The sequence below is a fragment of the Galeopterus variegatus genome, unplaced genomic scaffold (genome assembly GCF_000696425.1).
Source record: "Galeopterus variegatus unplaced genomic scaffold, G_variegatus-3.0.2 Scaffold6, whole genome shotgun sequence".
NCBI classification, from domain to species: Eukaryota; Metazoa; Chordata; class Mammalia; order Dermoptera; family Cynocephalidae; genus Galeopterus; species Galeopterus variegatus.
The window spans coordinates 1,815,270-1,841,347 of NW_007726117.1; the positions used below are offsets into that span (position 1 = coordinate 1,815,270).

Consider the following 26,078-nt stretch of genomic DNA (forward strand, 5'->3'; position numbering starts at 1 on the left):
GCGCGGTGGTGCTCCCGCCAAGGGTTCGGATCCCATGTGGAGACCGGTTCCCGCTCACTGGCTGAGCGTGGTGCGGGCGCAACACCGAGGGTTGTGATCCCCTTGCTGGTCCCCGGTACGGGCGCGACACCGAGGGTTGCGATTCCGTTACCGGTCAGTAAAAAAGACAAAAAGGAAAGATTGAATGAGTACTGTGTACCTCCTGCCTGTGTCCTGTTTAACACCTGGAAATACTGGCTGGGATGCAAGTGAACAAGTAGGGGGTCTGCATTTAGCTGTCACGATAAGAAAGTATGCCCATTTAGAAAGTCCTTCTGAACTCACAGAAGGCTTCTTGTGTTTGCCACCTTCCTTCACAGCTTGCTCTAAGAAAAGTATCGATTTTGAGATGATCTCAAGATCTTAACTAAACTGTGGACTTTCTGATATCCCCTATTCTATCCTTTGCCAGTTTCCAAAAGGATTTCAGGACTGAGTTATTTGGGAAATAGCAAAGTTGGAGCTATGTAGTCCTATAGTAGAATCTTTATTAAACTAGGGTAGGAACAACTTTTTGGACTCAGTCCTCAGAAGTCACCATCTGCAGAGGCAAATCTGGGATTCTTTGCAAAAGGAACTTTTTGGGAGAGACTCTTAGAGACCAAGCAGTGATTGAGAACATTTAAGGTCTTGATAGAGGTTCAGTCCTCAGATGGGAAGCATGTGCAATTTTTAACTGTAGATGTCACAAAGAAGACAGTCCACTGACCAGCTAGCATACTCAACTTTTTTTCTCACACAGAAAGAACTCCTAGTCTAAAATCCTAGGATTGATGTGGTACTGGGTGTAAATAATTATTTTTACTCTCTTTTAGTCCCACTTCAGATGGTGCTGCAGCAGCAGTTTTGGCTAGTGAAGCATTTGTACGAAAGTATGGCCTACAGCCCAAAGCTGTGGAAATTTTGGCACAAGAGATGGTGACTGATTTACCAAGCTCATTTGAAGAAAGAAGCATTATTAAAATGGTGTGTCTGAGATATTGTTTTATTAATCAAACTGAGAGACTGCTGTTTACAATTTCAAGATGATGTTATATTGTCATCAGCTCTGGAAGTTGTTTACTTGCAAAAAATTGGTCTAGAAATTTTAATTAAATTTTTTTATAGAAACATTGATTTTACATATTTGTGAGGTACAGAGTTGAGTATCAATACATGTATACAATATGTGATGATCAAATCAAGGTAACTAGCGTGAGGACATTTGATCTCCTCTCTTCTGGGCATTTGATAACATGCAGTAAATTATTCTTAATTATAGATGTCTAGCTTGACTATATACACATAGAACTTATTTTTCCTATCTGGCTCCATGTGTCCATTAATTAACCTCTCACTAGAATCTCTCCCCCTCTGCTTTTCCTGCCTCTAGGAACCACAGTTATGCTTTGTCCTGAAAGTTCAACTTATTTTCTTCCTTCCTTCCTTTTCCTTTTCCTTTTCTCTTTCTTTCTTTCTTTCTCTCTCTCTCTCTCTCTCTCTCTCTCCCATCTCTCACTTACGAGTGAGAACATGTGGTATTTCTCTTTCTGTGCCTGCCTTATTTCACTTCTTTCTCTTAGAAATTTTAATATTATGATCCATCCTTAAGAATCTGTTAAGAGAAAACAAGTGATGAGAACAGAAGAAGCCATGCATCACTATACGATAACTTTAAATTAACTAGACATGCTATTTTTAAAAATTTTGAGTTAACTAAATATACCCAAAACTCCAATCTTACAGAGTTTATGGAGAAGTAAGGATGTTTTCAGAGAATTTTCTTCACCGTTAGCACTTCAAAAATCCTGATTAAAGATTGAGTATAAAATAGAGAACGTAATAAAGATGAGAGTTCAGACGTAGAGTTAGTGGAATATTTACACATAAACAATTGCATAGTAAATTAGCTTACAAAACCATTTCACAGCGATGCTGTGAATTTGAAAATGTCCTTATAACTTACCCAAGATTACAAAGTTAGGTTGTGACAGAGGTGGAACTTATAGTCAGGTTTTCGGATTATAGTACATTTTCTATCACACTAAAGTTTTATTCCTGAAGAAAAGTTGAATTTTCATGTTATTTTATTATCTGACACCAAAGAGCTGTCAAGAGCATGGACTTTATCTTCTAAAAGAAGATTGTGTATTTTCATATAGAAATTCCCGCATATTTTTTGGTGTATCTGACTCATAATGATCTGTTGATAAATCTCTTCAGTCTATTTACTGCAACTATCTACTGTGGTTTGATAGTTTTTTGTAATACAGAATCAACTGAGATTTCAATATGTGTGATCAATTCTCAGCTTGTTAAGGTTATGCCTATATTAATCCTTTTTTAAAAGGCCCAATTTGGTGCCCTTTATTTACTTATATCTGATTTTGGTTTTAGGTTGGCTTTGATATGAGTAAAGAAGCTGCCAGAAAATGCTATGACAAATCTGGCCTGGGACCAAGTGACATTGATGTAATAGAACTTCATGATTGCTTTTCTTCTAATGAACTCCTTACTTATGAAGCACTGGGACTTTGTCCAGAAGGTAAAATCTTTTTGAAGAATGCAGTTTAACTGGGTAAATTTCACTGATAAAACTTCACTTTTACTGTTAAACAAAATAATTCACTAATTGCCTTTACTTCCATGTTGGCTCTGCCACAGTGTGCAAAGTGAATGTAAGTTGTTTTGGTTCTGGACTTCTTAGAACATGTAGTCTTGGACAGTACCAACGCTGAGATAACAGAGTACAAATAATTTGTATTATATAAATCAAGGGTACTTATGATATACTGTTAAATGAAAGAGAAGGATATATAATTACATATGTAATTCCAACTATTTTGTTTGAATGAAGACTTGCAGAAAGGAAAATGGAAAATGGAGGGGCCGGCCCAGTGGTGCACTGCTACAGTGCGCCACTTGGGAGTGTGGCGGCGCTCCTGCCGAGGGTTCGGATCCCACATACAGACCAGCCACTCACTGGCTGAGCGAGGTGTGGGCGCGACACCGAGGGTTGCGATCCCGTTGCCGGTCCCAGTCCGGTACGGGCGCGACACTGAGGGTTGCGATCCGTTGCCGGTCACGAAAAAAGACAAAAAGGAAAAAAAAAAATTAAAAAAAAAAAAAAGGAAAATGGAAAAGCTAGTTGGTAGGATCTGGAAGATTTTTTTTTTCCCATTGCTAAGGTGATTGTACCATTTTCCATTACTAACAGCAGTGAATGAGAGTTTTAGTTGCTTTACATTCTTGCTAACACTTGATATGGTCATTTTAAAAAATTTCAGCCATCCTAAAGAGTATATAGTGATATCTCATTTTAGTTTTAGTTTTAATTTGTATATCCCTGATAACTAATGATGTTGAATATCTTTTCATGTGCTTATTGGTCATTCATAGATCTTCTTTCGTGAAGTGTCCGTTCAGATCTTTGCCCTTTGGTTATTGGTCTTTACTGTGTTGTAAGAGTTATATACATGTATGTATATGCTGTATACAAGTCATTTGTCTAATATGTGTATGTTGTGAACATTTTCTCCCAGTCTGTGGCTTGTCTTTTTGTTTTATTAATAATAGTGTTTTTTGAGGAACAAAATTTTAAAATTTTGATGAAGTACATGGTTCATGCTTTTTGTGTTCGAAGGAACCTTTGCTTACGCCAGGGTCATAACAATTTTCTATTGTTTTTATTTTAGGAGTTCTGTAGTTTTAGGTTTTATTTATAAGTGTATGATCTATTTTGAGTCAACTTTTGTGTATGGTGTAAGATAAAGGTCAATGTTAATTTTTTTCTGTACACATATCTAACACCATTTGTTGAAAAGACTTTTCTCACCCAATTAAATTGCCTTGGCAACTTTGTCAAAAATCAGTGCCCGTATATATATATGTGGGTCCATTTTTGGACTATTCTGGTGCATTCATTTGTATGTCTGTCTTCAGCAATACTAAATTATCTTGGCTACTGTGCTTATATTGTCTATGGTATATACTATATTGTACGGTAAATCTTGAAATGAGATAGGGTAAGTTCTCCAACTTTGTTCTTTAAAAAGTCATTTTGGGGGCCGGCCCGGTGGCGTACTGGATAGTGCGCTGCTTGGGAAGCGCGGCGGCGCTCCTGCCCGAGGGTTCGGATCCCACATACAGACCGGTTCCCGCTCACTGGCTGAGCGAGGCGCGGGAGCAGCACCGAGGGTTGCAATCCCATTGCCGGTCCCCGGTCCGGTACGGGGGCAACACTGAGGGTTGCGATCCGTTGCCGGACACGGAAAAAAGACAAAAGACAAAAAAAATAAAAAATAAAAAATAAAATAAAAAGTCATTTTGGTTATTTTAGGTCCTTTGCATCTCCATATACATATTAGGATTGTTTTTTCACTTTCTGCAAAAAAAAAAAAAAACAGCCTGTTGGAATTTGCACTGGGATTTCATTGACTATAGATCCATTTAGAGAGAATTGCCATCTTAACAATGCTGAATCTTCCAATCTATTAGATGGTACATTTTTTCATTTATTTAGCTCTTCTTTAACTTCTGTCGTAATGTTTTATATTTTGAGTATAAGTCATAGATGTCCTTTGTTAGGTTTATTCCTAGATAGTTTATGGTTTTGGCATAAATTTTTTTTTTAACCTTCATTTGTCAGTTACTTGCCAATAATACATAAAAATAAAATTGATTTTAAAAACTAGTATCCTGTGACTTTTCTAAATTTATGTATTAATTCGAGGAGTTTTGTAAATTACATATATATATAATCATATCATCTGCCAGTAAAGTTTTAATTCTTCCTTTCTGATCTTTTGCTTTTTATTTATTTTTTCTTGCTGTATTGTAGTGCCTGTGATCTTTAGTGCCATATTAAATAGAAGTGGTGAAAATGAGCATCATTGCCTTGTTGCTGATCTCAGGAGATGCAATTTCATCTTTCACCATTAAGTATGTTAGCCATAGGATTTTATTGTTGACGCCATTTATCATGTTGAGAAAGTTCTCTACTAATCCTACTTTGCTGAGCGGTTTTTTGTTGTTGTTTTTTTAATCACAAAGGGGTGTTGAATTTTTGCTGAATTCTTCCACATCTATTAAAATGATCATCCAGATTTTTTCCTTTGTTCTACTGACATTGATTGATTTTGAATGTTAAACTGACTTTGTATTTCTGGGATTAATCCTACTTGGTCATGATGTATTATTCTTTTTATATATTGCTAGATTCAGTTTGCTAGTATTTTGTTAATGATTTTTGCTTATATATTTATGAAGGATATTTGTCTGTAATTTTCTTCTTTTTTAGGTTTATTAGAGTTATGTTGGTCTCATAAAAAATTTTGGACAGTGTTCTCCTGTTCTCTGTTTTCTGAAAAAGTTTGCATAAGATTAGTGTTAATTCTTCCTTGAATGTTTTATAGAATTTACCAGTGTAACCAAGTGGCCTTAAGTTTTCTTTTTGGGAAAGTTTTTGATAACAGAATAAAATTTGTTCATAGATATAGAGCTGTTCAGATTTTTGTTTCTTCCTCTATCAGTTTTGTAAAGTTATATTTTTCAAGAAATTTGTCTATTTCATTTAAGTTGTCAAACTTTTTGGCCTAAGTTTTTCAAAATATTCTCTTATTATTATTTTAATGTCTATAAGATCTAATGGTGATAACTCATTTTTTATTCTTGGTATTGGTGATTTGTGTTCTTTCTCTTTTTTTTCCCTTGATCTGTGTGGCTAGAGGTTTATCAACTTTAGTGGGCTTTGTAAAGAACCAGCTTGTGGCTTTGTTAATTTTCTTTATTGTCTTCTGCTCTATCATTTCATTGATTTCTGCTCTATCTTTGTTATCTGTTTCCTTTAACTTACTTTGGGTTTACTTTAATTTTCTTTTCTTTTTAAAGATGCTTATAGTGGAGACGTCATTTATTTTAGCTTTCTTCTTTTTTCATATTAAGTATTTGAAGTAATATGTTTTACTTTAAGCAGTATTTTATCTGTGTCAAAATTTACAAATTCTGATATGTTTCATTGTCATTATCATTAAGTCGAAAATATTTTTAATGTCTCTTGTAATTTTGTCTTTGACTATAAATTATTTAGAAAAGGGCTGTTTAATATCCAGGTATTTGGGTTTTTCCTAGATATCTTACTAGATACCTTAGATATTATTGCTTTCTAATTTAATTCTGTTGTGGTCAGAGAATACACTTTGTTTAATTTTGATCCTTTTAAATTTATTGTGTTGTTTCAGTCTTCTTGCCCGCATGGTATCTAATTGAGAGTCTGTGATCATTCAGACTGTTGTTCCTCTCTGTATGTAATTGGTTGCTTTCCTCTAGCTATTTTCAAGATTTTCACCAGTTTGATTGTGCCATGTCCAGGCATGGTTTTCTTTTAATTCTGTTTGGTGTTTTCTGAGCTTCTTGAATTTATAAATACATGTCTTTCACTAACTTTGGGAAGTTTCCAGCCATTATTTCTTTAAATGTTTTTTCCTGCCCCAATTTCTTTCTCTTCTCCTTCTGGAATTGCAATAATGAATATATTAGACCTTTTCATATTGTCCCACAGGTCCCTGAAACTCTGTTCATTTTTTTAATACCCTTTCTCTCTCTTCTTTAGATTAGATTAATTTACATTGATATATCTTTAACTTCACTGACTCCTCCTCCCTCCTCTTTCCGCTCTTGAATCATTGTAGAGAGTATCTTATTTCAAATATTGTATTTTCAGTTCTTTTTTTTTTTTTTTTGTCTTTTTCCGTGTCCGGCAACGGATTGCAACCCTCAGTGTCGCCCCCGTACCGGACCGGGACCGGCAGCGGAATCACAACCCTCGGTGTTGCCCCCGCGCCTCGCTCAGCCAGTGAGCGGGAACCGGTCTGTATGTGGGATCCGAACCCTCGGGCGGGAGCACCGCCGCGCTTCCCAAGCGGCGCACTATCCAGTGCGCCACCGGGCCGGCCCCTGTATTTTCAGTTCTAAAATTTCCATTTGGTTCATTTCTTAGTGTCCATTTCTCTGCTGAAATTTCCAGATGGAAATTTTATTTTTAATTTTGTATATTTCTGGTGTGGCCTTCTTTACATTATAGTTCTAATAGCCAATTTTTTTTTTTTTTTGTCTTTTGTCTTTTTTCGTGTCCGGCAACGGACCGCAACCCTCAGTGTTGCGCCCGTACCGGACCAGGACCGGCAACGGGATAGCAACCCTCGGTGTCGCACCCGCACCTCGCTCAGCCAGTGAGCGGGAACCGGTCTGTATGTGGAATCTGAACCCTCGGCGGGAGCGCCACCGCGCTCCCAAGCGGCGCACTGTAGCAGTGCGCCACCGGGCCAGCCCCATAATAGCCATTTTTAAGTCTTTGAAAATTCCACAATCTGGGCTTTCTCAGGTTTTGCATCTATGGGTTTTCTTTTCCCTTGAGAGTTGGTTACATTTTTCTGATTCTTTTTATATTGAGTACTTTGGGATTGTATGCTGGACAGAGTGAATATTGTATGTTGTATAGATCCTCTGGAGAATGTTGCTGTCTTTGTTTTAGCAAGCAGTCAGCCCAGTTTGTTCTGACAAGTTCTGTTTTGCCTTCTGAGAGTGGTGGTTAAAGTCTTTGTTCAGTTCTCTAAGCCTTTGCTATACTGGATTGAGTTCATCCTAAGCATGCTTAGCTCAAGAGTAAGCCTGAGACTTGTGCAGGTCCATACACAGATTTAGGGGATCCTCTTCTCTGGCTCTCTCCATTGTGGACTTTACCCCTTGCTCTCTAGCCTGGAGGGACTTCTTTTCCTCGTTCCTTTGGTTAGAAAGATGGGGTTTCTATTAGAATTTTAGCTGCCCATGCTGCCCCTGCTGCCATACTATCCCAGGACCATGCTCAATCTTTGGGCAATGCTGTAGAGAGAACCTAAAAAAGGCAAGTGGGAACTCACCCTTGTGCAGTGGCTTCTGCAAGTTTTGACTCCCTCTGTAATCCCTCTGCTTTTGTTTAGTTTTCAGAGTCCTCAGGTAGTTCTTTTTTGTATTTCATCCAGTATTTTCAGTTGTAATCAGTGAGAGAGAGGGGCTGTAGTGAACATATGCTGCCTTAGCAGCACTGGAACCCAGTCTCAAGGTTAAGTATCATATATATGTTGATGACTTTCAAATTTATATCCCTAGCTTGAACTGCTTCCCTAGTCTCTAGACTCATGTATCCAGCTGCCTGTTTTTTAGGGTTTTTTGGGGGATGTCTCTTAAGCATCTCAAACCTAAGTCCGAAATTGAACTCCCCATATTTCCCAAACTTCCTTTTTCCTCAGTCCTCCTCATCCTCCAGTTGCTTAAACTGGAAACCACAGACTTATTCTTGATTCCCCTCTTTCTATCATAATCCCCATTGAATCCATCTCTAAGTCCTATTGGCTATGGATCCTGTTGTCAAAATAAATTCAGAATATGAGCACATCTCACCACTTCTTTTTATCACTGCCAGCCTAGTCCAGACCAGCCTCGTTTCTCATTTAGATTATTGTAGTAGTCTCGTAGGTAGTCCCCTGCTTCTGCCTTGTCTTCTTACTGTCTTTTCTCTAGACTGCAGCTAGAATGTACAGCAGATCAGTGTCATTTCTCTGTTCAAAACCCAGTACTTTCTCATCTCACTCAGAGGTACAAGCCAAATGTGATCTGTCCTCTCTACTCCCCACTCCTGTCTCTCTGACCTCTTCTCCTACTTCCCTCTGACTCTTTCACTCTACTGCAGCTACTTTGGCCTCCTGTTTCAAGCATTCCAGGCTTCCTCCTGCCTCAGGGCCTTTCTTCCAAACGTCTGTCCGTATGATTTGCTCCCTCAGTCCTTCAGGTCTTTAGACTAATGTCACTTTGTTTAAAATGTAAACCCCTCACCCCTGTCTTTCATGTCCTAACCTTTGCTATACCCCCTTTTCTGCCTTCTTTTTTCTGGGGCACTTATTACCATCCTATGTATTATTTTACTTATTTTAATTTTACATATTGTCTGTCTCTTCGTCACCTGTCTTTCCACAATAAATTAACTCTGTAAGAGAGGAGGTTTTTGTCTCTTTCATTCACTGTTTTATCCATAAGTTCCCAGGTTAGTTTGGGGGACATATAGGCATAATAATTGTTTTCCAAAATTGTACACATCTATTTTTCTATCTGCAGTAGGTGAGAGTGATCATTTACACTACTTTCATCTCTGGATCATTTTTAGTAGATGAGTCCAAGAAAACTTTCCCCTGAATTTTTCTAATATTTCACAGGATTGTATGTATTATGGAAAAACCATGTGGTAGATTATTCAAGTCTTGGGGTTAGCTTGTATTCAGTCTGCTATTACTTGGTACAGTAACAATGTTTAACAGTTTTATAAGCAGCAGTAGTAGATAGAATTTTCTATCTGCTATGACTAAAGTATTGTAGCAGGTTCTAAGTCAGAAATGTACCAAAAAATAAAAGAGAGAATACCTTAACCAATGGTTTTAAAAAGTTATACAATTTAGACTTAAAGCCAAATTAGAAGTGTTAGTCATCTAAAATTCTGTGATTAGTGTATTTCATTCTTCCAATAGAAGTACTCTTTTAAGTTTTTGAAAGCAATATAATGTATTGGTTAAGAACACAGGCTGTGGAGCCAGGCTATCTGATTATTAATCCTAGATCTCTTGCTGTTGCCTTGGCTGGTTACTTAGCATCTGATCTCTGTGTCTGTTTCCTCATCTGGAAAATGGGAACGATAGTAATTTATTCATAGGGTTGAGGACTAAATTATATAAATATATGTAAAATAATTAGAACCAGGCCTGACACTTAGTGGGTGCTCAAAAACTATTAGGTGCCTCCAACAGCACCACCACCACCATTATCATCATTTTGAGCTCCCACCTCTTATTACTTTATCAGAAATATCATCTGGAAGAATATTTTATACAATGCATGCATTTTTATTTACTTCTTAGCCACCTGGAAGAATGACCAGGAAAGTGACAAGAATGTTGAAGCCACCAAGCATGTGAAGTAATTTTTTTTAACCATACTTTTGTGACTCAACAGTGTTTTCAGCCACTTCTTTATTTCTTGAAAGTACTTCTTTTCCTGTTTTTCCCTGTTTATTAAAAATATTTATATAGCATACAGCAGTACAGTTGAAAATGGAGAAAAATGAATACATCGTGGCAAAATAATGAATTTTTAAAGCTGGTATAATTATTTTAGTTATAATATGTATCCATTTCAGTTTTTTTCTTATGTCTCTCTGAATCTATATTATTAGTTTGAGTTCCTGTCTGTATGCACATTTTAAAAAACATTATTTGTTCCAGTGTTACTTTTTAACATTTGTGAATATTATTTTTCCTTCTATAGGACAAGGTGGAGCATTGGTTGATAGAGGAGACAATACATATGGGGGAAAGTGGGTCATAAATCCTAGTGGTGGATTGATTTCAAAGGGACATCCACTGGGAGCTACAGGTAATATACAGATCTCATAATTTTGTAAAATCATTTTTGCTATGAGTGTGAATGATTCTGTTGTTAATTTGAATGAAAGATTGTACTCTCTGAACTTGGCAGCTGGTGCTTTAAATGATTGTTTAGCTGAAGTATTTTTGATTATCCTTTAAGTACAGTACACTTAATAATCTTGATTAATTGATGAGGATTTGAATTAATTGAAACTCTGAGTTCAACAACATATATTTTTAAAAGTCTGACAAACTAACTGAAAAATTTAAAAGGAAAGCTGGAGAATGGGATGTCCATATGGACTTTGAAAATATTTGGTATGTTCCTGGGAATCTAGAAGGCCACATGTATACGTAAAGCTGTGCACATGGCTAGGGCTGTGTGCATGCTCACGAAAGACCTGGGCTGACCTTGGGGCTCTGTTCAAGCAGGGAGCAGAGGCTAAGGTGGGGTTGTAAACTGCCTGGCTGAGTATCCTCTCCCACATAGAGCCCCAGCAAAGACCAGTTCAAGCACTTAAGGGAATCTCTATCTAGTCCGTAGCTGACCACTAAGCTAACTGAGAAGAAAATTCAGTGGCCATATGTGACAAAGAGTATAGACTTTACAGAATTAGTTTGGAAAAGTTACTAAATAAACAACAACAAAAACAAATAGCAACAATAACAAACTCTGGGAAAGGGGGAGAATCTGATTGATTTTTAGAGTAGCCACATTATATTATTTAAAATGTCCAATTTTCAACAAAAAAACTGAGGCATGCAAAGAAACAAGAAAGTATGTCCCATACACAGGAAAAAAACCAGTCAATAGAAACTATCCCTGAGGAAGACAAAACATTAGACTTACTAGACACAGACTTTAAATTAGTTATTTTAAGTATGTTAAAAGAACTGAAGGAAACTATAAAGAACTAAAGGAAAATATGCTAACAATGTTTCACCAAATAGAGAATATTAATAAAGGGAAATTATAGAAAAGAACCAAATAGGAATTATGGATTTGAAAAGAAATAGAGCATAGAGATCAAGGATAAAACCCTACTGTTTTAACAGACATCAAAATTAAAGATATAGGTGGAGAAGAAGAAGCATTTAAGAATAATGAGAAGAAATGGTCAGTTAGCCAAGGGAGGAGAGTTTTTCAAAAGTAAGAGATCAGTCCCCAAAAGTTAAAGAGTGAAAAGGGTTCTTTGGATTTGGCTGTTATAAAGTCATTGGCAATCCTGGAACAGTTTTTTTTTTTTTTTTCCTTTTTGTCTTTTTTACTGACCGGTAATGGGATCGCAACCCTCGGTGTCGCGCCCGTACCAGGGACCGGCAATGGGATCGCAACCCTCGGTGTTGCGCCCTCACCGCACTCAGCCAGTGAGCGGGAACCGGTCTCCACATGGGATCTGAACCCTCGGCGGGAGCGCCGCCGCGCTCCCAAGCGGCGCACTCTCCAGTGCGCCACCGGGCCAGCCCCTGGAACAGTTTTAATGAAATGTTTTGTGTGGAAGCACATGGGATTCAGAAAAGTTGAAAGTGAGAAGTGGCAGCAGTAATGCAGATAAACTTTCAGGAATAATGGCTGTGAATGGAAAGGGATATGTAGGGATGTGTCCCTGAATATGTAGATATGTGATCTATGTGAATGAAGCCTTGGGTTTGATCCTAGCCTCTTCACTCTTTTCAGTGCATAGCTTAGCTAGTTAATCCTACTTTTCTTATCTGTACAATGGGAATAAAATATAGTACCTACCTTATAAGGCTGTTCTTCAGATTAAGTGAGGAAATACATATATGTAAAGTATATGTAGTGGAGTGCCCAAGAGAGTAGGAATAATTTCTAGTATTCTTTTCCCACCATTTCTACAAAAGGAAGCCATAATAGATCCACTTAACTTTTTTTTTTTCTGTCCAGTAATAAAAATTTGTTTGTATCACATGATGAAAAATAACTCATGACCATTTTGGGAAAAGAATGTTCTTCAGTTTGTAAAGAAAATAATTTTCCTTCCAGTATGACAACCTCGAGCACCATATCTCTATTTAAATATTGTGCTCAAAGCTACACAGACTGTTTTAAAAACTATTTTCTGCCTTTGGTAAGTAGGCTAAACTGTTTGCTTTATCTGTCAAAAGAATTAGGTCACATTTCAGTGATGATTTTGTTGCTAATGGGACATAGAAAAGTAAGGATCATATAAATATTTCTGTGGTATGGTCACTGAAGGCTTAAAGAGTTATAGTTTGTGTGTGAGGCAGTGACTTAAATTCTCCTTTCAGACAGCTTCCTCTCTCATATAGGAAACCTCTGTTTCATCAGGAGATGAATATGACATTCAGTTAGTTGCTTTTATTGACATACAACTTTTTTCTGAATAAACATATTATTTTAATTTGCTTGTCTGCCATTCCAAGATGCTTTTGTTCTGCCATCCACTGAAGCACTCAGAAATCATGGCTTATAGTAACAATATGATTTTTCATTTCCATATTTTTTCCTAAAATTGAGATATAATTATCATACAATAAAATGCACAGTTCTCACAAAAACTTGTACACAGATTTTTATAGTAGCATTACACATAATAGCCAAAAGGTGGAAACACCCAGATGTCTGTCATCAACTGATGAGTGGGTAAACAAAATGTGATACACTCACACTGTGGGATATTCTTTGGCCGTGAAAGGAATGAAGTACTGACATATGCTGCAAAATAGATGAACCTTGAAAACATATTGTGAAAGAAGACAGTCACAAAAACCTACATATTGATGATTCCATTTTTATGAAACGTCAAGAATAGGCAAGTCCATAGAGACAGAAAGTTGCTTAGGACTGGAGGACATAAGAAGGTGATAGCTAAAAGGTAAGGAGTTTCTTTCTGAGGTGATGAAAATGTTCTAAAATTGATTGTGGTGATGGTTGCACAACTCTGTGAATATACTAAAAACCATCAAATTGTATATTTTAAATGAATAATTGGTCTTGACAATCATATATATCCAGGTAACTACCACCCAAGACAAGATATAGAACATTTTCATCACCCCAAAAAGTTTTGCCTTATTTCCAGTCAGCCCCCTGGCTCCCCATAAACACTTTTCCTCCACTCTTCACTATCACCGTGTTTTGTGAATCGTGTTTTGACTTCTAGCATTGTTGGTTAGTTTTGCTGATCCTAGGACTTCATATAAGTGGAATCATACAGTGCACATATATACTCTCTTGTGTCTGACTTCTTTCATTCAGCAGAATGTAAGATTCGTCCAAGTTTTTCTCATATCAGTAGTTTATTCTTTTTTATTGCCAAGTAGCATTTAATTGTCCAAATATGCCAGTTTGTTTATCCATTCTCCTGTTGATGGACATTTGAGTTGTTTCTTGTTTAGGGCTATTATGAATAGGGCTGCTATGAATGTTTTTGCACAAGTCTGTTTGTGGACATGTTTTCTTTCCCTTGGCTTAATAACTCAGAGTTGAAATACTGGGTCACGGGACAGATGTATGTTTAACTTTATAAGAAACTTCCAAATAGATCTCCAAAAGGTTGTCATATGCTTTTTAATATTATATCTGGATGATAAATTCTAACATTCAGTGTTAAAACACTAAATTCAAGGGTTTGGATCCCCAAACCGGCCAGCTGCAAAAAAAATAAATTAAAAAAAAAAATGAAAATTTTAACATTTAACAAATCTTTCTCTTCCTCCTTACCGTAATTTGGCTTTACTTCTCAGAGTTAACCCCTATTAATATTTCTTTTATATTTTTCCAAAAATATTTATACTTATACAGACACATGTGTATATGTGTGTTTATACAATCTTTATGTGTGTGTATTTATCGCATCGTAGACATATGTAGTTATCACGTGTATTGTTTTCACTTATCTTAAAAATCTTTCTGTATTATCACTTACAGATATTTATTCTTTTTAATGCTTGCATAGTAGTCATTCAGTTATTGATAGACATATGTAGTGTCAAGTTTATTACAAACAATGCTGCAGTAAGCATCCTTGTGTCTTTCCATACTTTTGCAAGTATATCCATAGGACAAATTCCAAACAGTGGACTCATTGTGTCAAAGGTAGTGCGTATTTAAAATTTGGTAGAGATTGCTAAACTTTCTTCAAAAAAGATTGTACCAAAGTATATTCTCAACAGCAGAATATAAGAGTATCTCTTTGTCTTCAATTTCATCAACACTGGATTTTTTAATCAGATTTTAACAATTTTGCTAATCTTGACGGGTCATCCATTTCTCTCCTCTAAGTACTAAAAGGGTAATCTAAAACACCACAGAAAAATAAAATTTACTCAATTTTTAAATACTTCAAGCAGAGACTCATATCTTCTGCAGTATCTTTTTTTTTTTTTTGTCTTTTTCCGTGTCCGGCAACGGATCGCAACCCTCAGTGTTGCCCCCGTACCGGACCGGGGAACGGCAACGGGATTGCAACCCTCGGCGTTGCCCCCGCACCTCGCTCAGCCAGTGAGCGGGAACCGGTCTGTATGTGGGATCCAAACCCTCAGGCGGGAGTGCCGCCGCGCTTCCCAAGCGGCGCACTATCCAGTGCGCCACCGGGCCGGCCCCTGCAGTATCTTTTGATAACCCTTTCTCATATTTGAGTCTACACTGTTAGTAAATCTCACCTTTTATTATTAGTCTTTGATGGATAGTGTTTAGTGATGGTATAGCATTTTGAGGGAAAAACTTATAAATCTCGACGTCTTGAGAGGTAGTCTGAATAGGGATGAGGAATTATTACAAAGTAAATATTTACTTGCTACATATTGAGGATTTGAATATATTTCAAGTAAACCTGACATATGGCCATTAGCTGTAGTGCGGCCCAAGAAAGAATTCAGACTTCTGGAAAATATGTCAGAATGACAGCTCTGAGTAGTTTAAATATTTTTGCCCTGGTTACTTGGATAACAAACTGCGATAGGATTTTAAGAGAATCAGAAAATGGTTAAGTAAGTATTTCCAGAACATGTTAAGACTGGGTGTTGAGGGAGTTTCTTTTCTGCAAATATTATTAGTTAAATTGTAAAACAGTGCTACTTTGGTGGGAACTCAGTATTGGAGAATTAGCTCTAAAATGAAAGCTCTGTGATAGTGGTTTCTGATTTTAACCTGTTCAAATCCAGATGAAAAAGTTTCTAGTTGACATAACAGTACCCATAATAAAAGAAAGAGATTTAAGCATTTGAATTGAGTATTCTTTTGTTCATTGTCAATTTAAAAACATGAATTCCTTTTAAATTTTCCAGTTAGAAAAATTACATGAAACCTGAACTTTTTTTTTTTTTTTTTTTGTCCTTTTTGAGACTGGCCACACCGTGCTCCGCCAGTGAGCGCTGTGAGTGCACCGGTCATCCCTATATAGGATCCGAACCCGCGGCGGGAGCGCTGCTGTGCTCCCAGCGCCACACTCTCCCGAGTGCGCCATGGGCTCGGCCTGAAACCTGAACTTTTTTGTTTACTTTTCAATGGTCATATGACAAAAAACAAACTAATGTCCAAGTAAAAATATATTTTATTCCAATTTTTGAAGTGCTTTTCAATTCCTTGAACTTGTTAGGACAAGTGAACAGATATGATGTTGATGGGTGGGAGGGTGAAGAGGGAGGAGGGAGGGAGGAATCAGTAAAGGGACACGAAAATCAACTACATTGTATATTGATAAAATAAAATAAAATAAATAAAAATTTTAAAAAAGTGCTTTTACATATATTGCCTCACACTTACTGAATAGTTGTTTAAAACGAATAAGTAAAATTTGGCTTCAGCTTATTCTTAGCTATCTCTGTTTTTTTTGGGGGGAAGGGCAGATGGCTGGTATGGGGATCTGAACCCTTGACCTTGGTATCATATCTGTTTTTTTTAAAAAATGTATATTAATGTCTGCAGTCTTCTGAAAAGGCATGAAAGTGCCTTTCAGATAAAGCTCCTGACAAGGGGACTGTTCCTTTGAAGCTGGAAGCTGGCTTTTTAGTTTGTCCTTTTATACCAATTCAGCCCAGCCTTTTAGGCCTTTAGGAAAGGATTTAGTGCTGTTCCAATATGCCTTCATCCTAGTTCTAGGTCCTGATCTTCCACTGTTCAGTCCATGTTAGTGCACAGTTGCTTATTATGTACCCACCTTATCATTAGATGCTATAGGTCACTGGCTGTCAAATATGGGGTCTACTGCTGGACTGATTCAGAAGCTTTTAAAAATTTATATTCCTACCCTGCCCTACCTAAGAAATTCTGATTTTTAGGACTGGGTCAGAAGTTATCCAAGGAAGGAGAATTAAAAAAAAAATTTTTTTTTTGCTCAAATGCTTTTCTGTCTGTTATTGGCAAGTGGATTTCTGAGGCCATCTTTTGACTTCTACCCTTCACAGATCTAGATTCTAGAAATACAAGTTACTTCTGTTTATTCTTAAAGTAGATAATCAGCAAGATCGGTATGTTTTCCCACTGACACTCAGCTTTTGTCAAAAGCAAATAAATATTACGAAAATAAATTAATAACATGGATATTTATTCCCTCCCTCCCTTCTTCCTTCTTTGCCACATGTAAGTTGGGCAAATGATGAGTAGAGATTTATCTAGTATACCACATCTTCTACAGTATCAGCATATATGTGATTAAAATTATTGCAAAATCTGGAAGTGCTTTCAGTATATTCATTGCTGTTCCCCCCACCCCCTTCCTTTCCCTTTCTCTCCTCCATTCTTCTCTCCCCCCTCCCGTATTGGCTGTCTTGAGTACTCTCTTTGCTGTAGCCTCACTCACTTAACTTTCCATTCTTTAAGCAGGCCATGTTCTTTCTTCGTCCATGCTTGTCTTTCTTCTTTAAGCACTTTTCTCCTTTTTTTCCCCTTTGACCAGCTCCTCTTTATTCATAAGGTCTCAGTTTAGATCTCCATTCATCTGGGAATCATTCCTTGACTTTCCAAGCTATGTTAGGTATTCCTCCTCTGTGCTTTTGGAGCCCCTGTGTTTGTGCCTATGGCAGCATTATCAGACTGTGTCACAAATGCCTGCATCTTTATATCTGACACTATCAGCTTCATGAGGAAAAGAACCATGCTTATCTTGTTTATTGCTGGATCTTCTGAGCCTTGTGCAATGTCAAAAGACAAAATTATGACAAATTTAGTTTAAAGATCTCAGTTGGCTTTATTACAATTATAGAATTGGGCAACACTTCATTCCATAAAATAGGATAAATAGTCCAATGAGTTGAGCAGAGGGGGTTGGTTTTATAGACAAAAAGAGCTGGTAAAAGCAGAAACAAACAACGATAAGCAGATTGATCATTTCAAAATTACTTTCCTTGTAAAGCACAGACAGAACAGTAGAAAGATAACTGATTGGTTAGCACCAGGTTACTTCAGGTTTCTTTTTGTTGTGAGGATTAACAGAGAGAACTTCATTATCATGCCAGTTGAAGACTGAAACCGGCCTGTTGGGGAAATTGGCTGTTATCTCCCTCTCTTGATATCTTGGAAGGTCAGGTAACAACTTAGTTTCAGTTTGGTGATGTGGACTTAGTATGGGCGACTCCATTTTGATTTTTAGTCTGGTCTGTTGGGGCCTAGTACTGGAGCTTAGTTCAAAACAATGACCTCCTATAACAATAGCCAGTTGGTCAGAAGTACAGGTGGCCCAGACTTGTAAATGGCGTCTGAAATCTGAAGTGAGGGCAGTCTTGTGGGGCTGACCCCTCCACTTGTGGGATCTGACACTATCTCTAGGTAGCAGATAGTGTTGGAATTGAATTGAATTATGGGACACACAGTTGGTGTCTGCTGGAGAATTGCTTGGTGTGTGTGGATACTGCCCCCCCCACATCTGGTTACAGAATTATGCTACAAGTGTGTTGAGTAGAGAAGAAAAACTTTTTTTTTCCTTTTTACATACAGATAACTCAATTTATATAACCATTCCCCAATTATTTTTCTAGATTATCTAGTTTTTCACTATTACAACAGTGTGATGAACAGATAGCATTTTATGTAAAACTTTACCTACGTTTGATTATTTCCATAGAATGGTTTTCAAGGTGTTTTAAAGGCTTGTTGTTTTATTTTATTTTTAGACTAGTCAAATGCAGTAGTGAGAAGGGGAGAAAAGAGTAGAACAAAGAGTTTTCGATCTTTAACTGACTATGAACAATTGAGATAACTCAGTACCTTCAGACTAGCCTAAAGTTTTTTCATAACTTTGTACATTGCTTTTCAAAAAGGTTGTGCTGGTTTGAACTTTCACCCGTACTGTATGGAGGTGGCTATGTCACCATGGTCTCCCCAGCATTGATTATTCCCATTTTTACACATTCTTACCAATTTGATTGGTTAAAAATAATATCTTTCTGTTTGATTTGATCAATGGTGAGGTTGAATATTTTCTCAAATAGTTTTATTTTCTTTCGTAAAGACAACTAACAGTATTTCCCCACTTATGTGTAGGTAAGACCAGTTTGAATACTTTTTGTCTTACATATTCATTAAACGTTTAGGCTTTTTATAAAGCAGATTTCTGGTAAAATTGATTGCCCCAAAGTTTGGGTATAATAAAATCATTTAAATTTGGCCTTCCTCCTTAATTTTCAAAATGTATGCAATTCGAAAAATCATTACAAGGTGTGGAGCTACCTACTTTAAAACAGTGTTTAAGATATATGTTCTGCAAATATATAGATATTGCTTGAAAATGAAAGTAGTAGTTCAATTTTGGGGTGAGGTTGGGGTTTATGTAGGAAACTCACAGGTACTCAGGATTCAGAAGTTGTGACTGGGAGTGTGGGTGGAAGAATAGATACTGTGGGTGGAAGAATAGATACTGTAGGTCGACCTGTGGAGCTCTGCCTGCAGGTTGGTGAAATCTGTCTATCCTGATAGAATGTTCTTAACTGAGCTATCCTTAAATGGCTGGTCCAATAGAAAAACAAACAATTGTAAACCTGGAGACAGGGGTTCTAATCCCAACTCTGGAATTAGCTTGCTTTGTGACCTTTCACAGAATATTTTACCTTGCTGTTTCTCAGTGTTTACATCATTAGGTTCCTTCTAGCTCTAAAATTCTTTGATTTTATTATCCAGGGACAGAATGTTATTTTTGTGAATCAGAGGTTTTCTTGTGAATGGTTGTGAATAGGTCTGGAAATTCATTCTTGTTGGGAACTACTAATTCATTCTTGTTGGGAACTACTTGGAGAAAATAATAGGAAAAATTCCCCATGGCAGCTGAACATTTTTAGGGAAAGTGAACTTTCAAATCCTAGATTATTTTCTTTTGATACATTAAAAATGGTAAAATTAGCTAGATTATTTTTATGCTTTTTGTCTTGGGCCTCAGAGTTGTATGTTCAGTGTTTTCTCTTTTAACATGCAAGAAAATAACTGATTAAGTTTAAAGTGTGCATGGAATTTCTTAAGCTGGGATATTGTCTAAATACAGAGATTACTTAGGGGGGAAGAACTGGCTGCAAAATCCTTCAGTGCTTTAACAGAAGTTATTTAGACAAACGTGGTCTGGCTTAATCAAATGCTTTAGTTCAAAGCCACGATTAAACGTTAGCCCTTTTCTGGCTTGGGAATGCTGGTTGAGGCTGCTTTCTAAAGCAACAGACTCTGACTCTCTGTGTTCGACTTGTTAGGTCTGGCTCAGTGTGCTGAGCTCTGCTGGCAGCTGAGAGGGGAAGCCGGAAGGAGGCAGGTTCCTGGTGCAAAGGTTGCTCTGCAGCATAATTTAGGCCTTGGAGGAGCCGCGGTTGTAACACTCTACAAGATGGGTTTTCCCGAAGCCGCCAGGTAAGTGGCATTCTGGGTTTTGTCTAATCCTTATGACTTTTCACAGTTGATGTTTTACATATAAAAACCCCTAATTTTATTGTCTTAGTATTCAAAGAAAAGTGTCCCATTACATTGTTTTAATAACATGGCTTTAAAACTGGCCATTGGCTTTTAGACTTAACCAGCTGTAGGAAAATTTCATTCAGAAAGGAGGCAGCATAGTCAAAAGAGTGTTGGACTAGAAGCCCGAGCTGGTCGGGTGCTTTTCTCACCTCTGCCAACCTGAGTAAATTAGGCAAGTCACTTTTATGTTTCCTTTCCCACAATTTGCTTTCTCCTCACAGCCTCCCAGGCTTCTGAGGTGGTTTACAGAAAGTCATCTTATGTGCTGATTGGATCTTTGCAAATTTACATTTCTGAATCCAGCTAAGCCCCCCTTGCTGCTAGAATTCTTTTTGTCTTTTGCTGACTTTTCTCCTGTCCTTCAAACGCCTGCACTCCTCAAGTCTCCAGGCACTTTCTCTCCCATGCCTCTCAGGATCCCTCAACTTCCTTGCTTACCTCTCAGAGATGTGCTCCTCCTTCCCAGAAGAAAAAAGTCCCCTTTGCTCTCCAAGGCCTACCTTTTCTCTTTGCGTGCTTTTGTTTCCAACCACTTCTTGTAACTTTGTTCCAAATATTATAAATACCCTCTTTTGAATCTTTCTCTTTCCATTGACTCCTTTCCCTCTGTCAGCAAGCATGTTCAGGTGTTCCCTATTCTAAAATGATCTGAATGAAATTGAATGTCCTTGTTTTTATTTTCCCTCCTTATTCTCTTTAATCCTGCTGTAGCTTTTAACACTAATTGGCTCCCTCTTTTCCTCCTGAAATTCTTGGTACTTATTTAGTGATTTATTCACTCTTTTGTTTCACAAAGAATATGAGACACTTACATTTACAGAATCCATTATATTCTTTCCTTTTATAAGCTTTTCTCCTGTCTGTCTTCTCACTCTTCTTTCTCTGCCCAGAATATCATTTCTGTTGTTAAAATTCTGTCTTTCTTTTAAGGCTCATTTCAAGTATCATCTCCCTTTAAATATCCACAGCACTTTGTATCTCTTGGGTCCTGTTCAGTTTTGATTTGGGTGCAGTGTATCTAGCCTGTTTTCATTCCCTGTATTATATGAAGTCCTTGAGGCCTAAGACTGTGATTGACTTCTCCCACCTCCAGGATCTCTCTCATAGTGAGTAAATATTTATTGAATTGAATCAGATAAAAGGTGTTGAATCTTAAGTTTCCTCCTAAATCTGATTCATTGTTTTGTTACTGACCTCTGGAATTTTTTCCAGTTCATATTTGGAGTTGAAAACCTTTAGTGAAAGCCAACTATAAAGAGCTGCCATAGTTTATTAGTATAGCTATCTAATTTGCTCAGAGGAAAAAGTTATGAGTTTTAGGCAACAGATTCTATTTTAAATGTGGAATTCTCATAGTTCTTTTATTTTCATGAGACTAAATAATTGGGAGAAACAATTGTTCACATTAACCAGAGTTGGTATTTCTGGGAAGGCAGCAACACGAAAAAAATCCGGATGCTGTATTAATGACTGATCAGAAATAATATTGCTGATATTATTGATAGAACATAACTTACTCCAAAGACCGAAGTTGGGAAAATAATTTTAACTCTGATGGTGCAAATATAGTTTTAAAATGTGGTTGTGGTAATTTTAACACAAAGTAATTTTAAGCTACCCATTGTACAGAATCTGATTTGCTTAGTAATCACTTAGCCAACTTTGACAAAGCAACTATTACATGCTTAGGCCCACCAAGTATGGTCCTGTAAGTATGTGGAGAAGACACACATACTTTCTTCAAAATGTTGTATAACCTCAGAAGAAGAAATTACTATGAAGTAGGTAAATTTGAACTGGTGTAGGGGAAGGGCATTCTAAGCCTGTACATAGGTATAGAGATTTGCAAATACGAAGTGGTTTGGTGATTAGTGCTGTGTGGGTGGAAGGTAGATTATTTATGTGTGCCTGGGCAGAGGGGCAGAGTCAGTACTGTGTAGGTGTCAGTAACAGTGACTGGATCATGCTTTTGAAACACTTCAAATGCTGAGCTCAGGAGTTGGGAATTTATCCTATAGAATACGAGTTTTAGCAAAAGAGTATGTGATTATATTATATGTGAGGTAGATCAGCCTGGCATTACTTTGAGTTGGATGGTGGAGAGACCAGAGGCCAGGAATGCTTAGGAGGCTGTTGCAGTAGTGTGGAGAAGAAATGGTTAGTGCTGCAACAGGGGCCATGAAAATGAAGAGGTGATGTCATATTTAAGAGCTGTGGCCAACTGCATATAATTTAGTGTTAAACTTTTCTCTAATTTAGAACAGTTTTGAACATGTGTATTGTAACATCCTACTAATTTTATATAAGTCAGGAGCTTTTATGATCTACTTAAAATAGGTTTGCATTCCATACTCTGTTAAATGAAACCCATCTATAAAACCCAATTTTGTTTTGTTTTTCTTTTTAAAAAATTAAGGTAACTACGGTAAAATTCATCCTTTTTAGTATATTTCTGCAAGTTTTGATAAACGCATACAGTCATATAACTACTGTCATAATCAAGATGTAGAACAGTTCCATCATCCGCAGATATTCCTTGTGTACCTCTGTAATCACCCTTTCCCCCTATCCACTAGCCTCTGGCAACCACTGATCTGTTTTCTGCCCCTGTAGTTTTTCCTTTTCTGGAATGTCATGTGAATGGAATCAAAGAGCCTTTGAGTCTGGCTTCTTTCACTTAGCTTAATGCATTGGAGAGTCATCCATATTTTTGTGTGTATCAGTAATTTGTTCCTTTTATTGCTATTCAATAGTGTTTCATTATATGGATGTACTACAGTTTTTTGTTTGTTTATGGGAAAGTTTAGCTTGAAAGTTTAACCCAGCAGGTACTCTTTGAAATATCCTATGTGATATAAGAAGTTAAAAGTTAGAAATAAAAATAGTTTCTATATAATGATTACAACTACATGTGTGCCAAATAAATATGGACTAGAAGAAGCAATATGGACAAATAAACATAGGAAACTTGTTGGAGTAGTGGCATTATAGGTGATTAGCTTTTACATTTTCTGAATTTCTGTTTCAATTAGAACCCTTTATTTTTTTTTAAATTAAAAAAATTTTTTTTCCTTTTTGTCTTTTTTCGTGACTGGCAACGGATCGCAACCCTCAGTGTCGCGCCCGTACCGGACCGGGACCGGCAACGGGATTGCAACCCTCGGTGTTGCGCCCGCACCTCGCTCAGCCAGTGAGCAGCCGGTCTGTATGTGGGATCCGAACCCTCGGCGAGAGCGCCGCCACGTCCCCAAGCTGCACACTGTAGCAGTGCACCACCGGGCCGGCCCCAGAACCCTTTATTTTGATATAATTTCAAACATGCAGAAGAAAATTGCAAGAATAATACAAGAAATTCCCATATACCTTGTACCTAGATTTACCAGTTATTGACATTTTTGCCCAATTGTTTTATCACTTTTCCTCTACATATATTTATATGCATATTTTTCTTGACTATTTTAGAGGAGGTAGGTCACATCGTGCTCATTTATCCCTAAATATTTCAGTGTGCATTTCTTTTTTTCTTTTTTTTTTAAGTTTCAAGGGCAGTATTTCTTTTCTTTCTTTCTTTCTTTTCTTTCTTTCTTTCTTTCTTTCTTTCTTTCTTTCTTTCTTTCTTTCTTTCTTTCTTTCTTTCTTTCTTTCTTTCTTTCTTTTTCTTTTTTTTTTGGTGCTCTTGATGCCTTTTTATTGTTTTTTTTTCTTAAGATAGTTTATTATACATACATGTGGGGTACAAAGTTGACTTTCAGTAGTTGTGTACAATGTGTGATGGTCAGATCAGGGTAGTTAGCTTATTTATCATTATGATACATAGTCATTATTTGTGTCCATTAATCAATTTTTCTTTTTAACCCCCCTCCTCTCCCTCCCCTCCCCTTTTCCACCTCTAGTAACCACAGTTCTTTTCTCTCCTTCTAAAAGTTACATGTTTTATTGTGATCGTTGTTTGTTTCTTTCTCTTTTTATTGTTTGTTTATTTATGAATTCAGCTCCCACTTATGAGTGAGGGAGGATATGTGGTATTTCTCTTTCTGCACCTGGGTTGTTTCACTTAGCATGACTTTCTCCAGGTTCATTCATGTTTCTGCAAATGGCAGAATTTCATTCTTTTTTATGGCTGAGTAATATTCCATTGTGTATATATACCACATTTTCCTTATCCAGTCATCTGTGGATGGACATTAGGTTGGTTCCATAGCCTGGCTCTTGTAAACAGAGCTGCGATAAACATGGGAGTGCAAGTACTTCCTTACCTTCTGGCTCAAAAAGATATTCCAGGCTCATCTCGTACTTTCCATGCCCAGCCCTAGGATCAGTCATTTCTCCAGTGAGTCCTGGTTCCTTTTAATGGAGAATGATCTTTAGAAAATACAACTTGGCTGCTGGCTATCTGCTCATTGTTGTAACTTCTAGGACTTCTCAGCAGACACAGTGGACACACACACGCACATTGTTTTAGTATGCATGCAATAATCTTATGTGATTCATAGCTGTCTCCATACTCACGTAGCCACCAGTTTGTTAGCAGTTAGGGTGAGGAATTTATAAAACTGGTTAAATACCATCAGTATGTGACATCTTTTTAAGTTTTTTATAACCGGAATTATCAGAGAGGCATTGTTGATCAGTGGAAAGAGCACCCTATCAACTTTGCAGTCATGCTACCTGCTTGGGGCATGTTAACCTTACTAACCTTTAACTCATTTAGGAAATACTGAAAATATCTACTTCAGGGATCAGAAAACTAACAAATAGAAAGTACCTGCCACACATTGTAGTTGTTCAGTCTACTGTTGGTTTTTCATTTCCCAGTGCATTTTTCTTTCTTCTTTCCTATTTCTGTAGTACATGTCGCTGGTTAAATGGTTGAAAATGGTTTTATTTATTAAATTATCAGTATCGCCTAGGAGTCTGGAAAAACGAACTTGAGTTTTTAGTACAGAATGGGAAGCATATCCAACTTGTCAAAGCCTGTAGCTTGGTCAAGGAGGATCTGATTGTACCTCCTACCATATCTCTATGAGGTTTCTTATTTTGTCTTTTAACTCTCAGCTCTTTGGGCTGCATTTCTGTCTGTGATGGACCATGTGCCTGCTCTGAGGTCGAAGATTGTTGCTGATTGTGAATGAACTTTTCTCTCTGGTACTTATGTGTACTATGCGATATCTCCAATCAGAACAAACTGGTTACTGGTTAAATGTTAGATGTAGGGGTGAAAATTTGATTAAAATGTAGGAGTTTGAATTCTTCTCAAACACTAACAACCACTTTTTAAAATTTTTAACAACTTTATTGACATGATTCACATGCCACATGATTCAACCATTTTAAGTGTATATTCAGTGGTTTTTAGTATATCACAGAGTTGTACAACCATCACCACAGTCAATTTCAGAACATTTTCATTACCCCAAAAAGAGACCATGTGCCCATTAGCAATCATTCCCCAGTCCCTCTTTCCTTACAGTCTCTGACAACCACTAATTTACTCTCTGTCTCTATGGATTTGCCTATTCTGGACATTTTATAAAAGTGAAATCATAAAACATGGTCTTTGTGACTGGCTTTCACTTAGCATAATGTTTTCAAGTTTCATCCATGTTGGTAGAGTATATTAGTATTTTGTTCCTTTTTATGGCTGAATAATATTCGTTGTATGAGGATTCCAGTTTCTCTACATCTTTGTCATCTCTTGT

General features: G+C 37.1%; 1 protein-coding gene across 2 annotated transcripts in view; it reads left to right on the forward strand.

The window, feature by feature from the left end:
• Positions 1 to 26,078, forward strand: part of SCP2 (sterol carrier protein 2) — a 112,708-nt gene that overhangs the window by 58,476 nt on the left and 28,154 nt on the right. For both annotated transcript variants that reach the window (XM_008579519.1, XM_008579588.1), the window contains exons 9-12: positions 855 to 1,005; positions 2,416 to 2,563; positions 10,366 to 10,473; positions 20,121 to 20,274. In XM_008579519.1, the coding sequence (XP_008577741.1) occupies positions 855 to 1,005; positions 2,416 to 2,563; positions 10,366 to 10,473; positions 20,121 to 20,274 (561 nt within the window). The remainder of the gene's footprint in view (positions 1 to 854; positions 1,006 to 2,415; positions 2,564 to 10,365; positions 10,474 to 20,120; positions 20,275 to 26,078) is intronic.